The sequence below is a fragment of the Temnothorax longispinosus genome, chromosome 2 (genome assembly GCF_030848805.1).
Source record: "Temnothorax longispinosus isolate EJ_2023e chromosome 2, Tlon_JGU_v1, whole genome shotgun sequence".
Taxonomy (NCBI): domain Eukaryota; kingdom Metazoa; phylum Arthropoda; class Insecta; order Hymenoptera; family Formicidae; genus Temnothorax; species Temnothorax longispinosus.
The window spans coordinates 11,315,650-11,340,093 of record NC_092359.1 but is presented as its reverse complement, the minus strand read 5'-3'; the positions used below and the strand labels follow the sequence as shown (position 1 = coordinate 11,340,093).

At 41.2% G+C, this 24,444-nt stretch overlaps 2 protein-coding genes and 2 long non-coding RNA genes across 4 annotated transcripts in view; 1 reads left to right on the top strand and 3 right to left on the bottom strand.

The window, feature by feature from the left end:
- Window positions 1-24,444, bottom strand: part of LOC139807990 (uncharacterized) — a 164,453-nt gene that overhangs the window by 109,014 nt on the left and 30,995 nt on the right. The window lies entirely within an intron of this gene.
- LOC139825355 (uncharacterized) lies at window positions 7,989-8,710 on the top strand. Its single transcript, XR_011735514.1, has 3 exons — window positions 7,989-8,017; window positions 8,246-8,350; window positions 8,631-8,710. It is a non-coding gene; the product is annotated as an uncharacterized lncRNA (long non-coding RNA).
- Window positions 8,233-9,203, bottom strand: LOC139825356 (uncharacterized). Its single transcript, XR_011735515.1, has 3 exons — window positions 9,061-9,203; window positions 8,615-8,802; window positions 8,233-8,367 (listed from the first exon to the last, which is right to left on the bottom strand). It is a non-coding gene; the product is annotated as an uncharacterized lncRNA (long non-coding RNA).
- LOC139809039 (uncharacterized) lies at window positions 21,383-23,476 on the bottom strand. The gene has a single exon (XM_071771654.1). The coding sequence runs from the start codon at window positions 23,474-23,476 to the stop codon at window positions 21,383-21,385; it is 2,094 nt and encodes a 697-aa protein (XP_071627755.1).

Sequence of the window (24,444 nt, the reverse complement as noted above, 5' to 3'; positions counted from 1 at the left end):
GAGAAGGACAAACCCAGAAGAAGTGAACGGGAAAGGAAACCGCCATCTCGGTACGGAGATTATTATTCACTGGAAGCGGATGCAGTCTGTGCATTAAATGCAGAGCAATATGCTGAAGGAACGCCGATGAATTTGGTTGAAGCAAAGGCCTCACCCGATTGGCCAAAATGGAAAGAAGCAATTTTGGATGAATTGAAGTCTTTGGAGAAGAACTCAACCTGGAAATTGACGCAACTTCCCAAAGGACAAAAACCTGTGCAAAATAAATGGGTTTTTTCGTGTAAAACTTGATTCAGAAGGTAAGGTAGAAAAATACAAGGCGCGTCTGGTAGCGAAAGGTTTTTCGCAAACAAAAGGTTTTGATTATAATGAGACGTATGCGCCTGTTGCCAAAGTAACTACCTTTCGAGTATTACTAGCTCTCGCTAACCATGAGAAACTATACATTCATCAGATGGACGTCAAGACAGCATTTCTGAACGGAAAGATTGAAGAAGATGTCTACATGACGCAGCCTGAAGGTTTTGAAATAAACAATAAAGTTTGCAAATTACTCAGAGCTTTATATGGTCTGAAACAATCACCAAGAAAGTGGAATGAGCGGTTTCATCAATTTATTACTGGACTCGGCATGAAGAGATGTCAAACTGACTATTGTTTATACATAAAAATTGAAGGATTATTGAAGTTATTCCTTCTAGTATATGTTGATGATATAATTATAATCAGCAACAATCTAAAACAAATTCAACTGATGAAGAACAAACTATCGCAGGAATTTGAAATGACCGATCTCGGAGATTTGAAGCATTTTCTCGGAATGTGGCTGAAGCGAGACATTGAAAAGAAGATAATAAAGATAAATCAGCGACAATATCTGGAAAGAGTGTTAACAAAATTTGAAATGTTGGACTGTAAACCATCACTCACTCCCATGGAGGTGAAATTAAAACTTGAACCAGGCGGAAGCAACGCATCAAGGAAGCCGTATAAACAACTGATAGGATGTTTGATGTAAGTAACTCTAACAACGAGACCAGATTTATGTGCAGCAGCGAACTATTTCAGCAGATTCCAGAGTAATTTTACGGATGAGCATTTTCTATATGCTAAGCACATGCTACGTTATATTCGTGGGACCATCACTCTTGGGCTGAAGTACTCATCACAGGAAGATTCAATCGGTTTAATTGGATATGCAGATGCTGATTGGGCAGGGGATTCTACTGATCGAAAGTCTACAAGTGGCTACGTGTTCAAGCTGCATGGGTGCATTGTATCATGGCTCTCAAGAAAACAGTCAACTGTTAGTCTGTCATCGACTGAGGCGGAATATATTGCCCTGAATCATGCAGCTTGTGAGGCAATTTGGTTGCGGAACTTGCTTGCGGAGCTCGGATACAAGCAAGAGAAGGCTACTGTCATCTTCGAAGACAATCAAGCGTGCATCAAAATCTCAGAAGAACCTAGAGAACACAAACGAATGAAGCATATCGACGTAAGGTACAATTTTATTCGTGAAGTGATTGCCGATGGTCTTATTCGGGTTAAATATTTGCCCTCGTCTAATCAACTGGCGGAAATTATGACAAAATCATTGCCAGTTGCATCATTTGAAAAACTAAGAAGTGCATTAGGAATGGCAGATTGAGAGGGGGTGTTAAGTAGTGTGCAATCTGATCACCCTGTATATATACATATTCCCTAGATCTTAGTTTTGTGTAAACGGCGCTAGCTGTTGTTAGGTTGCCAGGCAACGCAGACTTTCTTTTATATAACGTTCGTTTGTTGCGCGGCTAGAGACACACACACGTTCCTTTATTCTCTTCGCGAGCGTATCGCTGTACTATTTATTCCACAAAGTTATCAAATATGGATCAAGCGCTAAGGAAGAAAGGGAAAGAAAAGTGCGCCAATGACATTTGCTATATCTATGCGAGAGCTTTTATTCCACGGTTGCAGGGTACAATGTGAAATGGTACGACGAAGAACGCGTACGTTTTTCCAACGAAAGGCTTCCTGACGGTGGACGGATGGTGTTTATTATCGCAGTCTGAAATAAAACAGACGATTACACGCGCATTATATTTTGTACCGAGCAACAAGTTAGTAAAAAATAATTTTTATTTGTCAATCATGAATACAATTGTTTCATTTATCGAGAATCATTCCTTTTAGCATCGAGAATGATGTACAATTATAATGAGAGCTTGTTTTTTATTATTTAAATAATTTTTCAACAATGAGTAACGATTTCCCCTTATTCCGTAGTCGTACAGTTTGTCCAGCGGTATTTGATGATTCACGGTATCAAAAGCCTTTTGCCAAGTCAAGGAAAGTTGCAATCGCGCATGTACCATCGTTCAATTTTTTGTACATATAATTTGAGATTAGTGCGAGAACATCCTCAGTACTTTTACCTTTCGTAAACCCAAATTGTTTCTCAGACAGAATATTTGAGTCAGTGAAAAACTTGTGCATTATTTTACGGAGTATTTTCTCGATAATTTTTGCAAAGTTAGATAGTGAGATCGGTTGGTAATTAGTCACATTGCACCTTTCTTCAGCTTTGCAAATAGGTTACAACAACGGGCCGTACTTTAACTTATTCGGCCATTCACCATTTTTCATACATACATTTAAAACATACTTCAGTGGATCTGCAATTTCGCATACAATCTCGACTTAACAACCTCAGCATCAATCCCCCATCAGCCCCACTAGGGCTTTATTTTGTAGACCGTTTGTGACATTAGTCGTTTCTCCAGCTGTAGTAGGATAAAGAAAAATCGATTTGTTATTTATCGAAACATTTTTTAGGTCGGGACGATTAGGAATGTACATTTTTTCAGCTAGATTAGTGCCTATAGTACAGTGGGGAGCATTAATGAGTTCCGTTACCCGGTGAGCTACGGTGCAGAGCGGTGCAGGCGAGCGCGCTACGTTACCGTCACGGTCGATAAAAGGTTCAAATACAGAACCGCGAACGCGTAAAAATGGTCAGTCACGCTGTATTGCTCGCGCGTGCATTTAATTAAAAAAACATTTTTAATACAATTTGATGCACATAATTAATACGTATTACATACAATATAACAATCATAGGTGATTATGTAATTATAATTGTATTGTGCATCTGCAACTATTATTCCACCGACTAAGTATGTGTTTACTGGAATAATATATAATTATAGATCATATGATAATTATAATTACAACATAATTACCTATAATTATTCTACTGCATATGAAAAATTATTTCGCGATGTTTTATAATTTTTACGATGTCGTATTATTTTCAGTATCTTATTTATACCTAGGTAGCAAGCACTCGTCATTTTGACGTCTCTTGACGTCAATTGATCAAAATGACGAGTGCTTGCTACCTGGGTAAATAAATAAAATACTAAAATTAAAAACTAAGTAATGTTACGGCCGATATTTCGAGCAATATTAAAGTTTTAATAAAAAGCTAGATATATATACATTTTGAATTATAATTATCGAGTCAACGTTTCGACCTACTTGGTCTTCTTCAGGGCATTACATTCAAACTTACAAGTAATATAAATAAAAATAATTATAACTGTTAGAGTTCACATTATCAACACTGAAAATTATAGTCATCGCCGATGGAACGATTACGACACGCAAAAGAAATAAAATTAAAGCCAACTTCGAATTAAACGCCGTTACAGGCTACATAATTACAATAATTGTTACCGATTACAATAAATCCTGATCTGAGTTACAGCTGACGGAGATGCTAATTTCGTGCATTTTCTGTATATTTTAAAAGGGGCAGTCCCCTCTGTATGATTCTGGTATCAGCCATGCTCAACGTCGGAAATTGTCATGTCCGATATTAAATGGAAGTAGAGATCGGTGTTGCGCCAAGAACCTTTTAAAATATACAGAAAATACACGAAATTAGCACCTCCGTCAGCTGCAACTCAGATCAGGATTTATTGTAATCGGTAACAATTATTGTAATTATGTGGCCTGTGACGGCGTTTAATTCAAAGTTGGCTTTGATCTTATTTGTTGCTAATTTGTTGCTCGCAACACAAATGTAAATAACAGCGGAAAACCTCAGCGTGCGGATAGTCATAAGAGTATAAAGTATCAGAAAAGAATTTGTTGCTCGTTTAAAGCTACTGGCGTATTGTCTGATCTTGTTGCTCTCGATATATTCAAGTTCCAAATTTGTTGCTTGCAAAATAAGTATAAACAATAGCGGAAAACCTCAGCGTGTAGCTATAGTTATAAGCGTAAGGTATCAGAAAAGGATTTGCTGCTCGTTTAAATTTGGTACTGACGTATTGTCTGAATTTCATGCTGAGATGTTTTCCGCTATTGTTTATACTTATTTTGCAAGCAACAAATTCGAAACTCGGATATATCGAGAGCAACAAATTTAAACAATACGCCAGTACCAAATTTAAACGAGCAACAAATTCTTTTCTGATACTTTACTCTTGTAACTAGCTGCACGCTGAGGTTTTCCGCTATTGTTTATACTTATTTTGCAAGCAACAAATTCGGAACTTGAATATATCGAAAGCAACAAGTTCACACAATACACCAGTAGCAAATTTAAACGAGCAACAAATTCTTTTCTGATACTTTACTCTTGTAACTAGCTGCACGCTGAGGTTTTCCGCTATTGTTTATACTTATTTTGCAAGCAACAAATTCGGAACTCGGATATTTCAAGAGCAACAAATTCAGACAATACACCGGTACCAAATTTAAACAAGCAATACATTTTTTTCTAATACTTTACTCCTATGACTATCCACACGCTGAGGTTTTCCGCTGTTATTTACACTTGTGTTGCGAGCAACAAATTAGCAACAAATAAGGTCAAAGCCAACTTTGAATTAAACGCCGTCACAGGCTACATAATTACAATAATTGTTACCTATTGCAATAAATCCTTATCTGAGTTGCAGTTGACGGAGATGCTAATTTCGTGAATTTTCTGTATATTTTAAAAGGTTCTTGACGCAACACCGATCTCTACTTCCATTTAATATCGGACATGACAATTTCCGACGTTGAGCATGGCTGATACCAGGATCATACAGAGGGGACTGCCCCTTTTAAAATATACAGAAAATGCACGAAATTAGCATCTCCGTCAGCTGCAACGCAGATCAGGATTTATTGTAATCGGTAATAATTATTGTAATTATGTGGCCTGTAACGGCGTTTAATTTGAAGTTGGCTTTGACCTTATTTCTTTTGCGTGTCGTAATCGTTCCATCGGCAATGACTATAATTTTCAGTGTTGATAATGTGAACTTCAACAGTTATTATTATTTTTATTTATATCACTTGTAAGTTTGAATGTAATGCCCTGAGAAAGACCAAGTAGGTCGAAACGTTGACTCGATAATTATAATTCAAAATGTATATATATCTAGCTTTATATTAACACTTTAATATTGCTCGGAATATCGGCCATAACATTACTCAGCTTTTAATTTTAATATTTTATTTACTTATAAATAAGATACTGAAAATAATACATCGTAAAAATTATAAACCTCGCGTAATAATTTTTCATATGCAATAGAATAATTATAGGTAATTATGTTGTAATTATAATTATCATATGATCTATAATTATATATTATTCCAGTAAACACATACTTAGTCGGTGGAATAATAGTTGCAGATGCACAATACAATTATAATTACATAATCACCTATGATTGTTATATTGTATGTAATACGTATTAATTGTGTGCATCAGATTGTATTAAAAATGTTTTTTTAATCAAATGCACGCGAGAGCAATACAGCGTGACTGACCATTTTTACGCGTTCGCGGTTCTGTATTTGAACCTTTTATCGACCGTGACGGTAACGTAGCGCGTTCGCCTGCACCGCTCTGCACCGTAGCTCACCGGGTAACGGAACTCATTAATGCTCCCCACTGTACATAAAAATTCGTTGAAAGTATTTGTAAGGGTGCAGTCCCATTAAGCACGGATCGGAATGACGGATCGGATTTCTCATTAGAATTGACTAGAATTGAGCGGTTCGTTCCAGTTCCGTTCCGTAACAGTTTTCTCTACCAGTCCCATGTAGCAAAAACGGATCGGAACGTCGCTTCGGTCGCAGGTAAATGTGCCTTATTCGTCGATATTTTGTTATTTTGATGCGACTGAAGCAATAAACATATATTATTTGTGCAATTATTGGTAAATCTGAAGAATAGTGGCCTCCTCACCGATTTCGTTCAACTTGGGCTCAATCGACGCGTTTTTGCACGAAACGACCGAATCTGGCAGAAAAAAGTGTCGCTCTGCCCCGCGAAGCGAGATATTAACGGTTAAAGTTGACGACTATCAGGTTATGAGACCTGTCATACCGATGCGATGTAGCGACTGGTAGCGACCACGAACATGCCCTGCGGCCACATGCGCATGCTCCGTAGCCGCACGCGCATGCAAAAGAAGGTCACGTGACAACTGTCTGCTTGGTAATAAGTACATATTTATGTGTACTTTTCACATACCAACTATTCTCTGCTTTAACAAATTATTTATGTTTTGTTAACTTAAACGCTTAATAACTGTAACAGAAATAATTTGTTAAAGCAGAGAATAGTTGGTATATGAAAAGTACATGTAAATATGAACTTTTCATGTACCAACTATTCTCTGCTTTAACAATTTTATTTCTGTTTCGTTAACTTCAACACTTAATATCTGTAACATAAATAATTTGTTAAAGCAGAGAATAGTTGATATATGAAAAGTAAATATTTATGTGTACTTTTCATATACCAACTATTCTCTGCTTTAACAAATTATTTATGTTTCGTTAACTTAAACGCTTAATATTTGTAACAGAAATAATTTGTTAAAGCAGAGAATAGTTGGTGTATGAAAAGTACATGTAAATATGAACTTTTCATATACCAACAATTCTCTGCTTTAATAATTTTATTTCTGTTTCGTTAACTTCAACGCTTAATATCTGTAACAGAAATAATTTGTGTTCCAAAATATTCTCTGTTGTAATCAAAACCGTAATGTAGCAGTGCTAAGTTGTAAAGCGCGTCATTGAGCATGCGCGTGTGGCCGCAGGGCATGGTCGTAGTCGCTGCATCTCGTCGGTATGACAGGAATCATAACCTGATTCCTGTCAACTTTAACCGTTAATATCTCGCTTCGCGGGGCAGAGCGACACTTTTTTCTGCCAGATTCGGTCGTTTCGTGCAAAAACGCGTCGATTAAGCCCAAGTTGAACGAAATCGGTGAGGAGGCCACTATTCTTCAGATTTACCCAATTATTATCTTGCCGATAACATTGTTGCAAGTACTCTGAAATACTAAATTGTAGGAGTAAAAAATATTTTGTAACCAGATTCCGTTCCGTTTTTGCTACATGGGACTGGTAGAGAAACTTTTTACGGAACGGAACGGACATGCGTGATTGAGTTGACAGAGAAAATGTCACAAAAAACGTAAACAATTTTGCGATTAACTTATTATTATAAGACAGAAACTCTACTTTTTTTTCTAAGAATTATAAATAAATACAAGATCGTACATCTCAATGTTTTCAACTTTACATACACATATATGTATAATGTAACAACGAAACATTCATTTTTTTAAACCCGAATATGAACTACTCGTCAGGTTTTATTGAAATAGAAATAAATGTTTTATTTGTTTATTACGTAATGTATAATGTATTGGTAGAAAGATAAAAATGTAATGATAATAGTACAAAATATAATAGAATAATAATACGAAAAATTTTGTCGCCTTTCATGTTTCGCCTCCGCTAATTCTTCGTTTTCTGTCCTGTGAACGAGACGCAGCAGCTCTACTTGCATTTGCCTTCTTCGAAGATAACACAATCTACGCAGGATATCTCCCAACTGCTCCAAGAAATTGTCCACTGCATCCTTCTTCGGCTAATTTTCGCGAAGTAACCGCTGCAATATGTTGTTATGCAGTGCCTGCACATCGCGGGATCGTGCTGTCTTCCTGTAATACAAAAAATTCCATTTAATGCATTCAAAGTAATGAATTTTCCTACATTTTTATACATTGTTAAACAAAGCTGATTGTCCATGAAAAAAGCAACACAATTATAATACGAAGATGTATCAATTATTTATGAAAATGTATGAGACGTGTGTCGATTACCAATTATTCAAAATTAGCTCACTTTTTTTTTACTGGTCTACAATTAGCCCAATTTCCCGTTCTTTCAGGATTGTCTGGCGTGCTACAAGTTATTGGAGAAGACACATTACATTCCTCTAATTCCAAATCGTTCAGGATCCGTGCATTATCTTCATCGCGACATATGTTCTGTGGTAGAGAGCTTGTTGTACTAAAATTGAACAGCAAAGATATGTAAAAAAGTGTACTTTTTTATATATTAAAGCCTATATATGAAGGGGTAAAAGCCATAGTGCAAGTGGTGTAAGTTAAAATTTTTAAAATATTGATTTGTGTACATAGATGCAATCTGTGCGATATATAAATTGCATCTATGCACACAAGTCAATATTTTAAAAATTTTAACTTACACCACTATATAGCTTTTACCCATCCATATAAGACAAATTATTACGTACGGGGTTTCTTGTGCAGCCTCGTCTAGAAATTGCATCCTTGAACAGAAGCGGAATGTACTTTTCTGGCGGATGTCCCGCTTCCGCACACGATTCGCTGCGTACGTAACCTTTCATTTTTTTACGAGCTTTTGAATAGCAGTCCCTCAGGTATGTCCATCGAGATTTCATCCACGCTACATCTTTAAAACCTGAAAATTCCTAGTTTAAATAACGAATTCAGAGGCGGAATTCTGTAAATCCTTAACGAGTTTCGATATCATTGCGCAGCTTTTTAACATATATAATACCTGCGCATATATAATACTAAAACTGTCGGAGTTATGAAATCCCGCTACAGCTCGCTTACACGAATACAAACGTACATATTTAGCCCATTTGCGAGTGCACATTAAATATACATTTATGAGTACATAAAACAAAGTAAAATGATAATATATATATATTACCAAGATTATTAAAGACTTCATCCCACAATTCTCATCGTACACAGGAGCTTCGCTTTTGAACTGGCAACTTTTGATTCCATAGACCTGGTCTCTGCTCTACGGCATCGATGAGCATCTCGTCCATGATGTCTGCCGAGTATGAAGTAGACTCATTGCTACTCTCCGATGGTAGTGCGTCTCTCTGCGTATTTTCTCCTATTTCCTTCAATTCTGTTTACACATAAATTATATACTTATTAAATATATTTAATTTTTGCAAACAAATGTTGAAAGATATTTGCTTTCAAATAAAATTACTCATTGTAGCACGCCCCTTCTCGTCGACAACGAGGACATGAATACTTTCATCATAGCTTTTGAAGCACTTATGGGGGCTTGAATCTCCGCACAGGATCCGTACATTATCTGCCCACAGTAACCGCATTTTACTGTCAGCCTGCAAATATCAAACACATGTATAACTACATGAATCGCATAATATTTGATATGTTGTTCGTATTGAAAATATCTACGTGCCGAAAATCATGCGGTTAAAACCATATGGAAAAACAATGTGGTAAAACCACATTGTGAAAAAAATCCACATATATGCGTTCAATAATATAAAAAAAGTATTACTATCATGTGGTTTGTCGACATGTCCACAGATTTTGTCAATACAGGTGTCAATTTCAGGTTTTCTTTGGTAAACAAACAAAACTATAATCATATAACCTATATTTAAAATTATTATTACCGGCCCTTTTCCATGATTGTTGGTACTCATCTTGTAGAATTGTAGCTTGTTGTTATTATTGATGATATTATTTTTTTAATACAACGGCGTTTTAAACCTTGCGCGGGCAGAAACACCCGCCCGATCGGAAAGAATAGCGGGATCAAAAATTCACTAGAATTTCCTAGCAGAATCCGATCCGTCATTTCGATCCGTGCTCAATAATAAAGGTGCGATTTCATTGACGCTAGAAACCAGCGCGGCGGCGTCAAGAAAATGTAGTGAGGTTTTGAAGTTCAGACCGTCTCAACTTTTTAGCGTACCGCAAAATTCAACGAAACTTCTTCCCCCACTACATTTTCTTGACGCTGCCGCTGGTTTCTAGCGTCATTGAAATCGCACCAATGGGACAGCACCCTAAGTTTTATAGGATCATCAATAACTTTCCCCTCGGTTTTAATTTGACTATACATATACCACTCGATTTAGATTTCCCTTTGTTTCGTTTCTCTCGAACCATAATTCCAAAGAGACTTACTATTATTACATCTTTCTTCAACGTCATTAATTCTTATCGCATGACAAATTGGCTCTATCAATAACTTTTTGCAGTAGTTTAGAATAATTTTTATATTCATATTTAGCCTCTTCGTTATTACAACTTTTTTTCATTTATCATACATTTCTTTAGTATTGGGCGCTACAATGATACCCTGTGCGATCCATTTTTGGTCTTTTAAAAAAAAATTTTTGTTTTCATTCGTAGCTAAATCGATAATATTTTTTATCTTACATACAAGCAATTGCAGTGCATCATTTGCATTTTTGATATTTTTCACTACCCTCCCCCTTCCCCCTTTTTTTTTTGACTCAAATCTCGCAATTTTGTAAAATCAAGAGAGACACGGTAGTGTTTCGCGCCAAGTACACGTCTTGCGTTACGCGACACGTAAGCCAACGCACAAAGAAAAACGTAAGCAGGCTACTTCCAGTATGGGATCCCGCGGTGTTGTAATATCTTATAATTAATTCTTTTTTTCCACGATTATGTATTATAAGATTGCTAATACATACTGTTTATCGATACGTCGATACGCGATTATCAACAAACTAGGATTACCGACAGGGATAGTTTGCGCGATTATCATGATTTATTATGTTCGTGGTTCTAGTCTTGACATTTTATGTCAGTGACATGTCAATGACGCGATGCGAATCCGTGAATTGAGCAAGGATTCATAACGAAGCAAACAAAAAAAGCAATTAGTATTCTAATTTGTAAGTAGAGTGTTTGCTGTCTCTTTTTGCGTATAATTATGAAAAATATTAAATATTTATGTACTTATAAGATTGTCTCTGGAATTTGACGCAACACGTGTGTTTACGGTGTCTAAAGGTATGTAACATAATACATATAAAATTACCGTCTCGATATTTCGATATCATTTGGAACATTTTTAAGGTAGTTTGTCCGTAACGATACTGTTAAAAAGATAATTACAGATAAATGACATTGTGGTATTTGGCTGGGATTGTCCGTGTTACGGATGTGTGTAAATCTCATATGTATAGTCGCGGACAGAAAGGTTGTCCGAAGAAAGATTGTCCCACTTTGAGCCGTATTCGTAGTAGTAGAATACGGGTGTATAAGTCGGACAACCTTTCTGTCCACGAGTGTACATATATATACACACACTAATGTATACTATTATACATCTTTATAGGTTAGCTGTCATATTCTTGCAAGTTCTTTTATCATCTAGTTTTTCATTAAATACATGTATGTAAAAAAAGCTAACTTTTATTTACATTGTACATGTGTGTAGAACATGTTTACGTTAATATGCTGTCTAAATTTTACAAAATTCCTAAAAAAATGAGTTTACGGATGTACTACCTTAAAATCAGTGAGATATATTGGAGAAATTTTTATTGTTATTTTATTCTTGCAAATAAAAATATAAAATATGATTATTTTACAGGTGTTTGTATTTTGGAAGATGTATGTTATACAATACACGATGTTTTACGCTTCGTGAGATCAATTTCAATCATAGTCTCTCGTACGGTCCACGCCGCGAGCACGTGATACTCACGCCTAATTCAGCCCGGGGCGTGCGGTACTCTCAGCCGGAGTAAATCTTCCTCTAAATCTCTGGACGTTAATCGCGGTCGAGTTCGGGTACCTTCTTCGAGAAGGCTGACTCTAGGTCCGGTATGCCGACGCCTCACACTTCTCGTACCGGGCGCGGTAATTTTCGTCTCCCGGAGGCCGACACGCCCCTGAACGGCCGGACGCGTGGAAAGCCCGCACGACGAAGTTTTCAATACGCGCAAACTAACTCTACCGGGAACGCCGATATCTTACACACTTATCGATAGGCACGATAATCATAAACGGTAATCTCCGAATACTCGAAACGGTAATCTAACGCGACGGACTGTTGAGCCGACCGGCGAGGTTTTATCACGCGACACGCATCATCCTCGTGGCGGGCGACCGGCGCCGCCCGTTCTTACAATCCGATCCCAGGTCGGTCGAGTCGGGAAAAAACGGACGCCCCTTCGGTATTCTTACGGGGAGTCAGCGGGCGGGCTATGTCTTACCCGTAGAAACAAAACGAAAAGCGATAATCTTCTCAATGGATTCACGGCAATGGCGCGTAGGCAAGGAAACTCAAACAAGCCTACGCGTCTCTCTCAAAATCTTACGCGACAGGATACCGACACTCCGCCCGCCGTTCCCCGATACCTGATGTCCGGGATGGGTGGCTGGTTACATCTCGTCCTTCCTTCCTTCCTTCAATCTAGCTCTTAGGGCCGCCGCCCTCGCCTATTGTCTCGATACAATTCTCCTCGGACGTCCGTCCACGCTCGCGGTCTACTCAACAGTCTCTCGATCATTCCCGCGGCTTCGACTCGCGGCCCTCTAGATCAGGGCGCTTCACCGCACCGGCGGATGGCGCCACGCTGTCGAAACGGGCCCTCCGGCCGCCTTTTCCTGAAAACTATAAACTCGGCAGTACGCGCGCAATATAAAGATGGGAATGGGGAAGATTGTGACGTGCACACGGTGCAACGTCACAATATATTGGCATCCTCTATCAATACTTTCTTAGATAATTAAAGGAGATAATTAGCACACGAAATTCATCAAAGTTCATCAAAATCGGAGGTGAGGGGTGTAAACTGAATAATTACCAAAAAGAATACTCCATTTTCTTACAAGTGTTCGTTCTCGGTGTACATTGCCAGATGCAATTGTGTCTCAAATCAGTAATATGTTGCGTGATATCACTGACTGTTTTCCAATTGAGTTTACTCGAAAACCAAGGAGCTTAGGTGTTCGAAATAAGAGGGAAAAGTGGGGGAAAGGGTTGTTGTGCCCTCCTTTTACGGCGGGACACAATGGGATCGTTTATCCACGGAGGAGTCGGGATTGGTTATCAACACTTTTCAATAAATGACAACTTTAATTAATCCACTCTGAGTTACAATCGTTATTCGCGTTTGATGCCCGTTACTGCTCTGCTCCCTGACTCCGATTGCCCTCACGTCTCCTGTTGTCGCTTCCTTTTCAATCCTCGTCTTGTCCTTCAATATCGCTGAGTTGCTCGATCGTATCTGGGCCGATCGCGCAACTCATCTTTTGCTGATTCGGCGTTGCGTAATTCTCTCGGGCTTTCGCGGTCGCGTTCCCTATTGTTATTCTCGGTCTTTCTTAATACTATTCTTATTTTATTATTACATTTTAATTGGGGCCGCAACATCCCTCCCCCTTTGAGAGAAGGAAACTACGGTCTGTAGTTTTCGTTACAATTTTTTCGCTGCTTATCCTATTTCTATTTCTATTAGGGTGGTTTATTTTCTTTATTATTTTTGTTTCTGAGGTTACATTCTTCTTATTTTCTAGTATAGTATCGCTGAGTCGCCCTGTACGTGCGGTCGGGCGCTCGCTCGTTTCTTATGTCTTTTTATTACATAGATGATTATTCCTACTATGCTTAATATAATTATTAACGTAAGTGTCGATCCTACGGGATATATGACATAGGGATTTTTTATTAGGGTGTCTTGGGATTTTTCCAACTCTTTATTTATATCGCTTATTTCTAGACTTAATTCCATTAATTCGTTCGGATTCCTAATTACAGGTTCTAATTTAATCTCTTTTTTCGCTTGTTCGTTAATATTTTTATTTTTGTTTGTTAGCGTTAGGTTAAAATCTGCTAAGTGCATTTCTATTTGTCTCATAGTCGTTTGTCTTTTTGTTTTTATAATAATCGGGTGTGGTTAGTTTACAATTTTCGATTATACTTAGTTTCCCTGTTCTTTCTATTTCTATTTTTTGTTCTGCCTGTTCATTACATTAAATCGTCAGCTGTTGTTTTTTCGGCGTTGAGAATAGCCACGTTTGTGGTTCGCTTAACGTTATCCATAAGGTTACGTTTGACATTATTTGACGTTTCTCGCAGGCGTTTACATATCCTGGCGTTTTTACGTAAACTTGTACTTCGCATGGTGCGTCGGCTTTTACAAAATATACCGGGTAGTTTCGGTTACATACGTATTTTACTCCGTTTCGTTTACAGTCGTTTAAATCGCGTTCCTCTAGCGTTATGTAATTATGATTCTCTTTATCTATTGCTAATATGTTGTGAGTAATTCTTAGGAATGTGAAAATATTCGCGTGGTTATGGACAGGTAATGGTGTCGTTTTTATTATGTCATACACGGGGTATGCTACCACGGGAAATTTGATTATCGTATAAATGTTCGGTTTATCATAATATGCGTTAATTTCTACATAGTTTTGTATCTCGTTCCAATTTTCTAATCTAGTTTTAAAAGGAAAGTGGGATCCATGCGTCAATTGTGACGTTGCCTCTTTTAGTTCGGTTATTATTTCTTCTATTGGTAATAGGCGGGTGAGTATTACTCCTTCCCGCGAATATGTGAGGTAGTCTATCGTGTTTTTCACGTCTTCCATTAGATCCTCTGTAATTGTGGTTAGTATTAAAAGCTGTTCGTCTATTTCTTCTCTTTTGGCGTATAGTGCTGTGTCCAGCTGTATCCGTCTCGTGACGTTCGTCATCAGTTGTTCGTTGTGGTACAACGATTTTTCTAAGGCCTCCATGTGGCCTATCGTGGCATTTATCACCTTTAATTGGCTTTTTGCGGTGTGCCGTAGAGTCTGTTGCTGATTTTGTATCAGTTCGAGCTGCTCCTGTATGTGTTTTGCGTCGTCGGCATCCATAGTGCCAAACAGCGTTTTGCTGATCGTGCCGATCGCGTCTATTAACCCTCGCTTATTGTTATTTGTTTTATATATAGTCTGTAATCGCGTTAATAATTGCGTTAATTTTTTGTTATTTTTCTCTATCGTATGGAGAATGTTTTTGCACGTCTGCTGCGTGTCCTTTGCGATTATCGTTTCGCATACTTCTTCGGCTTGCTGTAGAAATTCCTGAAGTTGGTGATATCGGTTTCCTAGGGCTGCTACTGTAGCCGGACGGAGGATCGACATTAACCACACGCCCTTGAGATCATTAATTATCACGGTCGCCACTCGATTTTCACCTAGGCCTATCGAGAAAGATACTGATGAATGACCAACCTTTCGCTGACTTTGCCAATTCCCCTCTCTACGACTCTGTTTCAGCTCCCATCTGTCTCCGGATCGACCCGCTGGACCTGTTGGACCTCTCCGCTCAAGGGACTTCCTTCGCTTCTGTGCTGGACAGCACCGCTTGGCTGGGCCTCAGCCTCTGTGCGTGTTCGTCGATGGAGGATTTCGGGCGGCCGACAGGCGAGATTACGATTTAGGATAGGTAAGTCTTTGCAGGTTGTCTTCGGATTGAATGATAGTCGTCACACGTATGTTTTCGCAACAAGAGTTAAGTTATAATTTATTTCTCTTTTGTTCAGTTACGTTACATGGACTCGCGGTTTAACGCCCCGTTAAGCGGGATCGTTCTCGTTCTCGCTCGATGTTAGCGCACGCGTTGAGATTTAGTTTATCTATCTTGTGCCGATGCTCCTGCCTACAGGAAGCCAACACTATACGCCGAGTATTTCTAAGTGAGACGAGTGCTCCGATGCGAGAACCGTTCGCATCGAGAGCCGAGAGACGAATTCCTCGATTCCTCGTCTCGGCTGGCCCACCTCGATCGAATGGGGATCGCCCCACTTGTCGCCATCGCCGGACACCTGTGCCTACAAACGGCAGCTGTGTCAATAGCCTCGTGAATGGTCTTATTGTTTCGCGCGCAAACACCTTTTGTTCACAGCCGAACATCTGGCCAACATCTGTATTCACTCGCTACGCAGTAGCGCAAATACTTCCGCATTCCGCGCGCTTTCACTTTTCGCACAAACATGTTTACGCTCGACGAATCGAATCTTGGAACGATCCAGAAGATTCTACGTGTTTCCGCTCGCTACGATTTTCTATGCTTAATCTTATCGCGGGTTCGTTCTCGCGGTTACGCTACGCCTCCACCTCGCGTTGCCTCCGTTGCCGCGCCGCGCTCGGAACCCATCGGTAATTGATGGATCGACTACGCGGTGTTTTCGCATTACGCTCTTACGCGGACAATCCGATTCTGCCTACGGTCGGCTATTTCGCTTTACCGCGCTCGGATTACATCGAACCTCGCTGGATACATTACCCATCAATTCCGCCTCGCGTTGCTACGTCGATAATTCGATCCTACCTACGGTCGGCTATATCGCTTTACCGCGCTTGGATCGCATCGGAACTCGCTGGATACACTACGCGGCAATCCCGCTTCGCGCTCCCACGTCGATAATTCGATCCTGCCTACGGTCGGCTATTTCGCTTTACCGCGCTCGGATCGCATCGAAACTCGCTGAATTGATCATGTCGGATCCACGCGTTATGCTCCTATATCGGTGAGTCGATTTTGCCATCGGTTGGCGATTTCGCCCTACCGCGCTCAGAACTCATCATAACTCGCTGAGCGGCATACTCGGTATCGATGCATCGCGCTCCTATGCCGCTGAGCCAATCCCGTTATCCGTCGGCTATTCCGCGTTACTGCGCTTGAGACTCATCGCAACGCACTGAGCAGAATACGCGGCGTCTATGCATCGTGCTCCCAGTCTGCTGAGCCGGTCCCGTGGTTGGCTTGTACGTTCGCGCTATCGCGCTCGAAACTCATCGCAACGCGCTGAGTGAAATACGCGGTGTTTATGCATCGCGCTCCTATGCTGCTAAGCCGGTCCCGCGGTTGTCTCGCAAGTTCACGCTATCGCGCTCGAAACTCATCGCAACGCGCTGAGTGGAATACGCGGTGTTTATGCATCGCGCTCCTAAGCTGTTAAGCCGGTCCCGTGGTTGGTTCGCAAGTTCGCACTACTGCGCCTGAAACTCATCGCAACGCGCTGAGTGAGATACGCGGCGTTTATGCATCGCGCCCCCATGCCGCTGAGCCTATCCCGTAGTCGGCTTACCAGTTCGCGCTATCGCGCTCGGTACTCATCGTAACCCGCTGAGTATAGTCCGCGGCGTTCGTGCATCATTTTCCTAAGCCACTGACCCGGTCTCGCGGTCGGTACGCCAATTCGCACTATCGCGCTCGAAACTTATCGTGTTTCGCTTAATACTAACTGAATACAGTCGCGTCTATTTTTATTGACTAAGTCATTGTGTTTTATTCATTCATTTCTTTACATATGTGACTTATTGGCCCGCTGGCCTCGAGCTTCTTCGGCGGCGCCTCCGCTCCCCGTTTCTTCTGTCGTCTGGTCGTCGGTCAGCGAAGCGCTTCGCCTTGCCCGCGTGTCATTCCTCCCGCCGCCAACCTTGTTGCATCGCCGCACTTGGATGATCGGCACCCTCGTCATCGGTAGCGAGCGCATGGCCCATTCCTGCCGCTCGCGTTTGATCATCTCCCTCACGGCCGCCGTGAGTCCCGGCATGAGTAATTGGACGATTGGCTCGGTGGCTGTTGCTCGGATGTTGGTCGGTTGGTGCAGCTCAGCGCACGGCTGCACTACGTCGATTTTAATCGCTAGTTTCCAAGTAGCTTCTACCTGTTGCAATTGTCCGGTTCTCTCAAAGTATATTCCCGGCTCGCTGCTGAATTGTCGTATCTCGTACGATGGTGCTGTCTCAGGTTTCGCTTTTTTCGCGAAGTGCTGGACGACGATCAGCGTCCTGTAAGATAAGGACTCATGTTACCTTTCTTCGAATTTTTACCTTGGCTTGATCATGCCTTCTCCTCGCGTTTTTTCTCTCCTCGCGCGTTTAGTTGCTCTTGCGACGTGGTTTAGAGAGTACTTTTTGTTTGCGCTAATTATGAGGTGCCGTCTGTGTAACCGTTTTTTTGTCCCGACGACGTGCGACGCATGTTGGCGCACGTATTCGCTACGCGCTGCTCGTGCGGGTGCCGTGAGTGAGGGTGCCGCGCTTAGTGCGCGGATGACGGCGAATTTGGGTTCGGGGCCGACGTCGCCCCCTCCCCCCTACGCAGAAGCGTTTCTTACGCCCCCGGATACCTGGATGCATCTCCTCTACCCCCTGGAGGTCACATTGGATGTGGCCACCGGACGTCGTGTGGTGCGACGTGTTTGATGTTCGGTAAGTACTTATTATCTTATTTTCCTCAGTTTTTACGCCTATTTTCTATTGCCTACTTTCTATTGCTTGTTTTTGTTCTTTTACGCTGTTTTTACTGTTCTATAAAGGGCTTTAATCGGTTTACGTGTACTCGCGTGGTTTTCCGTCCCTTTTTGATCGTGTAATTGACGTCTGAATGTTTTTCGATTACTTCATATGGTCCTATCCACGGGGATTCTAATTTTTTCGATCTCCCTCTACGCACCGTTTCGTCGTGCAAGAGAACTTTGTCTCCTACTCGAAAATTGATTTCTTTTGTCTTCTTATCATACGTCTCCTTGGCCTTAGATTTTTCGTTTCGCAAATGTTCCTTTGCAACTCGTTGTGTCGCTCTTAATTTTTCTTTTAGCTCTTGCGCGTAATCGTCATAAGTATACGTTGGTTTCGGTGGTTGCGACAGTGCCGTCGGTAGTGTCGCTCGGTGCCCGTATACTAATTCAAAGGGTGTAAACCCGGTCGCTGTGTGTGGCGTCGTGTTATACGCGAACATTGCGTATGGCGTCCATTCGTCCCAGTCTGTCTGGTCCGCGTTAATATAATGTCGCAAGTATTCGGCTAATGTTCTATGAGAGCGTTCCAATGCTCTATTACTTTCGGGATGGTAGGCCGTTGTTTGAATTTTTTCTATCTTCAATAATTTACACGTGCCTTTAAATATCTCGCTAAGGAAATTCGTTCCTCTATCCGTCAGTATTTTGTCGGGGATACCGTATTCAAAGATAATCTTTGTGACGAATTCTTTCGCGATTGTATTCGCTTCTTGATTAGGTACAGGTATTGCCTGAAACGTGAGGATATATTTATTTCCGTTTTCGGTCACCGTCAGTGGTCCTACTATATCTAGAGCACATTTTTCGAACGGTTTGTCCGCGGTGTCTGTTATTACTAAGGGTGCTTTATTTTTTCGCGATAACTTGTTCTTCTGACATAGTTCGCATTTATTAATGTAGTCTTCGACGTCTCGAGTTAATCCTCTCCAATTATGCGTCAACCTTATTCGGTTTATGGTGCGTTCCACACCCTGATGCCCTCCTACAGGTGCATCATAGTATTCGTATAATATACGTTGCTTCTCTTCTTCTGTATATTTTCTTTCGCTCTCCTCTTCGTTATTCTCTTCCTTCTCTATCTTGTTGATATCTGTCGGCACATGTCGACTCAGCGCATCCGCGTTTCTATTCTCTTGACCGGCCTTGTGTACGATAGTGTAATCGTATTCTTCTAATTTCAATCTCCATCGGATTAATCGTGATCCGGGGTCCTTTACGTTAAATAGCCAAACCAATGATTTATGGTCTGTCACTACGGTAAATTTTGTTCCATAAACGTATGGTCGGAAGTATTTCACCGCCCATACTATCGCTAGTAATTCTTTCTCGGTAGTATTGTAATTTTGCTCGGCTTTAGATAGTACTCTGCTCGCATACGCCACGGGTTGATCTTGACCTATCTTTCCCTGTGACAGTATGGCTCCTATTGCGTAATCTGACGCGTCGGTCGTTACTACAAATTCTTGAGAGAAGTCCGGGTATTTTAATACCGGTGCTGTGGTTAGTTTTTCTTTAAGTATTGCAAATGCGTTTTGTTGTTCTGCGTTCCACTCGAATTTGATATCTTTTCTGGTCATTTTTGTGAGTGGCTTGGCGATTGCTGAAAAATCTTTAATAAATCTTTGATAATATCCGGCTAATCCTACGAAAGCCTGGATGTCCTTTACTTTTGTTGGTCTCGGGAAGCTTTTTACTGCTTCTAATTTTGAAGGGTCTGGCGAGATTCCGTTTTCTGTTATTACATGTCCGAGATACGTCACTTCTTTCCAAAGGAATTCGCATTTATCGGGCTGTAATTTCAAATTATATTTTCTCAGTCTTTTTAGCACTTCAATTAATCTCTTATTGTGCTCTTGCAAACTTGCTCCGTATACTATTATATCGTCTAAATAGACTAAGCATTGTAATCCTACTAGTCCTGCTAAAACGGCTATTATTGCTCGTTGAAATGTCGCTGGGGCATTTTTCAATCCAAAAGGCATTCGATTATACTCGTAATGTCCGTATTGTGTCGAGAACGCTGTTTTTTCCTTATCTTCTTCTTCCATCGGGATTTGATGATATCCCGAGGCGAGGTCTAGCGTGGTAAAATATTTTGCTTTTCCCAGTTGGTCTAGGTTATGTTTGGCAATGGGAAGGAATCTCCCTCCGTTAGGTCGTTCACAAACCGAAAATCTATTACCACTCTCAGTTTTAATTTTCCTGATGCGTCTCTTTTCTTCGGTACTACTAGCAACGGCGCATTCCACGGGCTCGTGCTAGGTCTAATAATTCCGTTTTTCAACATCTCTTTCACTTGTCTATTCACTTTTTCCTTGTGCTTTTCTGGCAAACGGTATGGTCGGACGTTGACCGGTACGCTGCCCGCCTTCGTGGTAATCTTATGCGCGACGATATCAGTGCATGTCAGTGGTTCTCCTTCCACATGCAATACATCGCTGTAATCTCTGCAAATTTCCATAATGGTTTTCTTTTCTTCTTCGTTTAAGTGTTGCGTGCGTATCAATTTTTCGACTTTTTCGCTACGCGGCATTGTTTCTTCTGCCTTGTCTACTCGGTTTACTTCTATCTTTTCTGCTTCTTCTTGCTCTAACTCTTCTAATGTTACTTGCGGCATTAGCATTTCGACTGTCTTCTCCGTCGTATTTAGTATGCTTGCCGGACATAGAAAGTTTTCTGGCATCACTAGGCAGTTTCCTATGAACACTCCTGGCATTGTCTCTTTTGCCTGTATTATTCCTAGTGAATTTTTATCGGTCGCGACTTGTACTATTGTCTCGCTTCGCGGTTTCAAAACCATTTTCTTATACGGATATAATTTTAATGTGCTATTCCCTATGCGTATTGCGCTCGACTCGTAACTATATGACGCTCGATGTTTCTTTATAAAATCTACGCCTAGTATTCCGTCGCCTAGTATTCTATCGGAAAATCATCCTTGACGACATATATCGTGTGCTTGATCTTTCTATCTTTCAAGTCAATAGTTGCTGTAAATTTTCCAATCGTATGGGCTTTATGACCTGTTACTCCTGTAAGGGCCATTTTATCCTCTTCTATCATTGTTTCGCCTTTCAAATGTTTTACTTTTATTATTGATACGGCCGCTCCGGTATCGAACAGTAAATTTATTTTTTCGCGCTTCGCTTCTCGCATAGGCAGAGTGATTAAGTCCAGCCCTGCATGCTTTCGCGGCTTGTTCGTCAGGTGTGACACCTGATACTCTAACGCCGGTCGGCGCTGCTTTGTGTCCTCTTTATCTTTCTCATCGCTATTCGCGGCTGAATTACTGTCCTTTTTTCTCGGGCCATTCGTTTTCGGGTGAAAATTTTTATTTTGTCCTCGCGGATTATTAGGTTTGTTGTGATTCGTCCTTTCTTTATTTGGTCGACCATTTAACAACCAACATTCTTCGCGCATGTGTCCTGCCTTCTTGCAGTAATTGCAGACTTTATCTATCGCGTTTACGCGGGGTGTCCTATCGGGTTTCGGTAAGGAGAAACGGTTCGCATATCTATTGGTACGACATTCCCTTCCGAGGTGCCCGTATTTTCCGCATTTTTGGCATTGTAGTATCGATCGGTTATCGCGCGGTTGCGGCGAGTACGCATAATTATTTTTGGGACGCGGCGGAATTCCACTCGGCCCGTTTACTTTTTCCTCGGCGCTCGCTCCGGCAATCGCTTCTTGCAATGTTGCGAAATGCTGAGCTCGGACAAGTAACTTGATCTCGTCTCTCAATCCTAATTGAAAATTCTGTAATGCCTGTTGTTGAATCGTTTCTAATATAGTTCGCTTGCTTTCTATGGTGTGATTTCTTCCCTCTATCATGGAGTCATATAGCTCCATCGCTAGCTTATCGGCTCTTAATCCGAATGCTCTTGCATTTTCTCCGGGTTTTTGCTTGAGTGTATTAAACTCTAGTTGTAAGTGTGTTGTGCTTTTGCGGCTCAAATAGCAAACTTCTAATTCCTTCTTTAGTTGTGCGAAATCTCTTATCTCTCGCGTTTGAAAGTCTATCATCGCTCTTCCTTTTAGCTTTGTGCATAGCACTGCTTCTAATAGCGTTCCTTCTTCCATAGGGTTTATGTTTTTTATTGCATATGACGCGGCGCTTAAGAATTCTTGTAATTTACTCGAGGCTCCGTCGAACTCGGGTATCATGTCTCGTGCCTCTTTTAATCGTAGATATCCGATTGCGCGCTCCGCTTGGTTCCGAATATCATATGACGTTCTTCCGTACGTTACTTCGAACGGGAGGTTACTTGGCTCGCGTCTCGCGTGAAATTCGCGGCGTTCAGGATTCGCCGTTTCTAGTTGATTTACGCGATCTTGTAAGTTGCGGATTCCGTTTAATATCTCGTCGAGAATGGAATCTCTATCGTCTCGCGGCGGTCCGGCCCGTGCGGGTATCCGGTTACGGTGATTCGCCGGGGTGCCTCTTTGTGATAGCACTAGATTAAGACGGTTTATTTCTTCGTCTATTTCCTCTGGGGTTATCGGCGCGTTGTCATTTACGTTATTCGCGTCGTGGTTGCTATTTGTTGCTTCCGCCATCTCGATTACGTTCACGTGTCTCGGGGCAGAATAATATTCTTGCGGGTCAAATACGCTGCTATCATACGAGGTCAATGAGAACTCTCGTCTGTGTGTTCGCTTACTGGTCGTACTGTTCGCGTCTTCGGATTGTGCGTGCGCGTGTGAGGGGTGGAGTCTATTTTCGTCGGGGCAGTTATTTTGTCCTATTACTCTCGCGTCTAAAATTATAACGGAATCGTCGAATTGTTCGCGTTCGATTACACTGTTCGGGTGTAATTCCGGTTCTGATTCGCTTTCGCTTGAGTAGTATTCGTCTAAATTTCTACGCACGGTTTCGCGATTGTCGCTTACGCCTTCTTCGGTCGTTTGCACGGGGCTTAACGGTCTATTTCTACGCGCTCGTCGTGACGTCTCGCTATGGAGCCACGATTGGTTTAGTTCCGCAGGTGGATTTTCGTTTTCCGACATCTACGGTGATTGCGCTTTACATAATTTGCTTAATCGACTTACATTACGGTCGCTAGTCGCATGTTGCTGGTCGGTGCTCGTGCCGCCTTATCTGTCGGTGAGCCTCCGTTGAGGTAGGTCGGCGCCTTCTCGGGTTACGCTGCTCGCTTGTCCCTCGTCGGCCGCTACCGTGTTGTCCGCTGCTTTTGAATCTGGCTACCGTGTCTCCGTTGAGGATGTTGCACTGCCTCACTGATTCACTTATTTTTCTGTTTCAGCTGCCGTTCCCGTCCTGCCAATGGATCCCTCACGCTGCCACCATTTGTTGTGCCCTCTTTTTACGGCGGGACACAATGGGATCGTTTATCCACGGAGGAGTCGGGATTGGTTATCAACACTTTTCAATAAATGACAACTTTAATTAATCCACTCTGAGTTACAATCGTTATTCGCGTTTGATGCCCGTTACTGCTCTGCTCCCTGACTCCGATTGCCCTCACGTCTCCTGTTGTCGCTTCCTTTTCAATCCTCGTCTTGTCCTTCAATATCGCTGAGTTGCTCGATCGTATCTGGGCCGATCGCGCAACTCATCTTTTGCTGATTCGGCGTTGCGTAATTCTCTCGGGCTTTCGCGGTCGCGTTCCCTATTGTTATTCGCGGTCTTTCTTAATACTATTCTTATTTTATTATTACATTTTAATTGGGGCCGCAACAGGGTTCTGAATTTAGAAGATTTATATTATATGACGGCATTTATGTTTTAAAAGATCATGTACCTACTAATGTCTACCAGTGTTTTCTTCTTCTCCATTGTGCAATTTATATCTTGTGTAGACATGATCTTTTTCAAGAAATGAATACGGTTGCTGATTACTTATCGAGACAATTTGTAAGTCAGTCAGTTGATTCATTTGGACGTGAATTTGTGGTTTATAATGTTCACTCACTCATCCATCTAGCCGAAGAATGTTACAATAGGGGTGCATTGG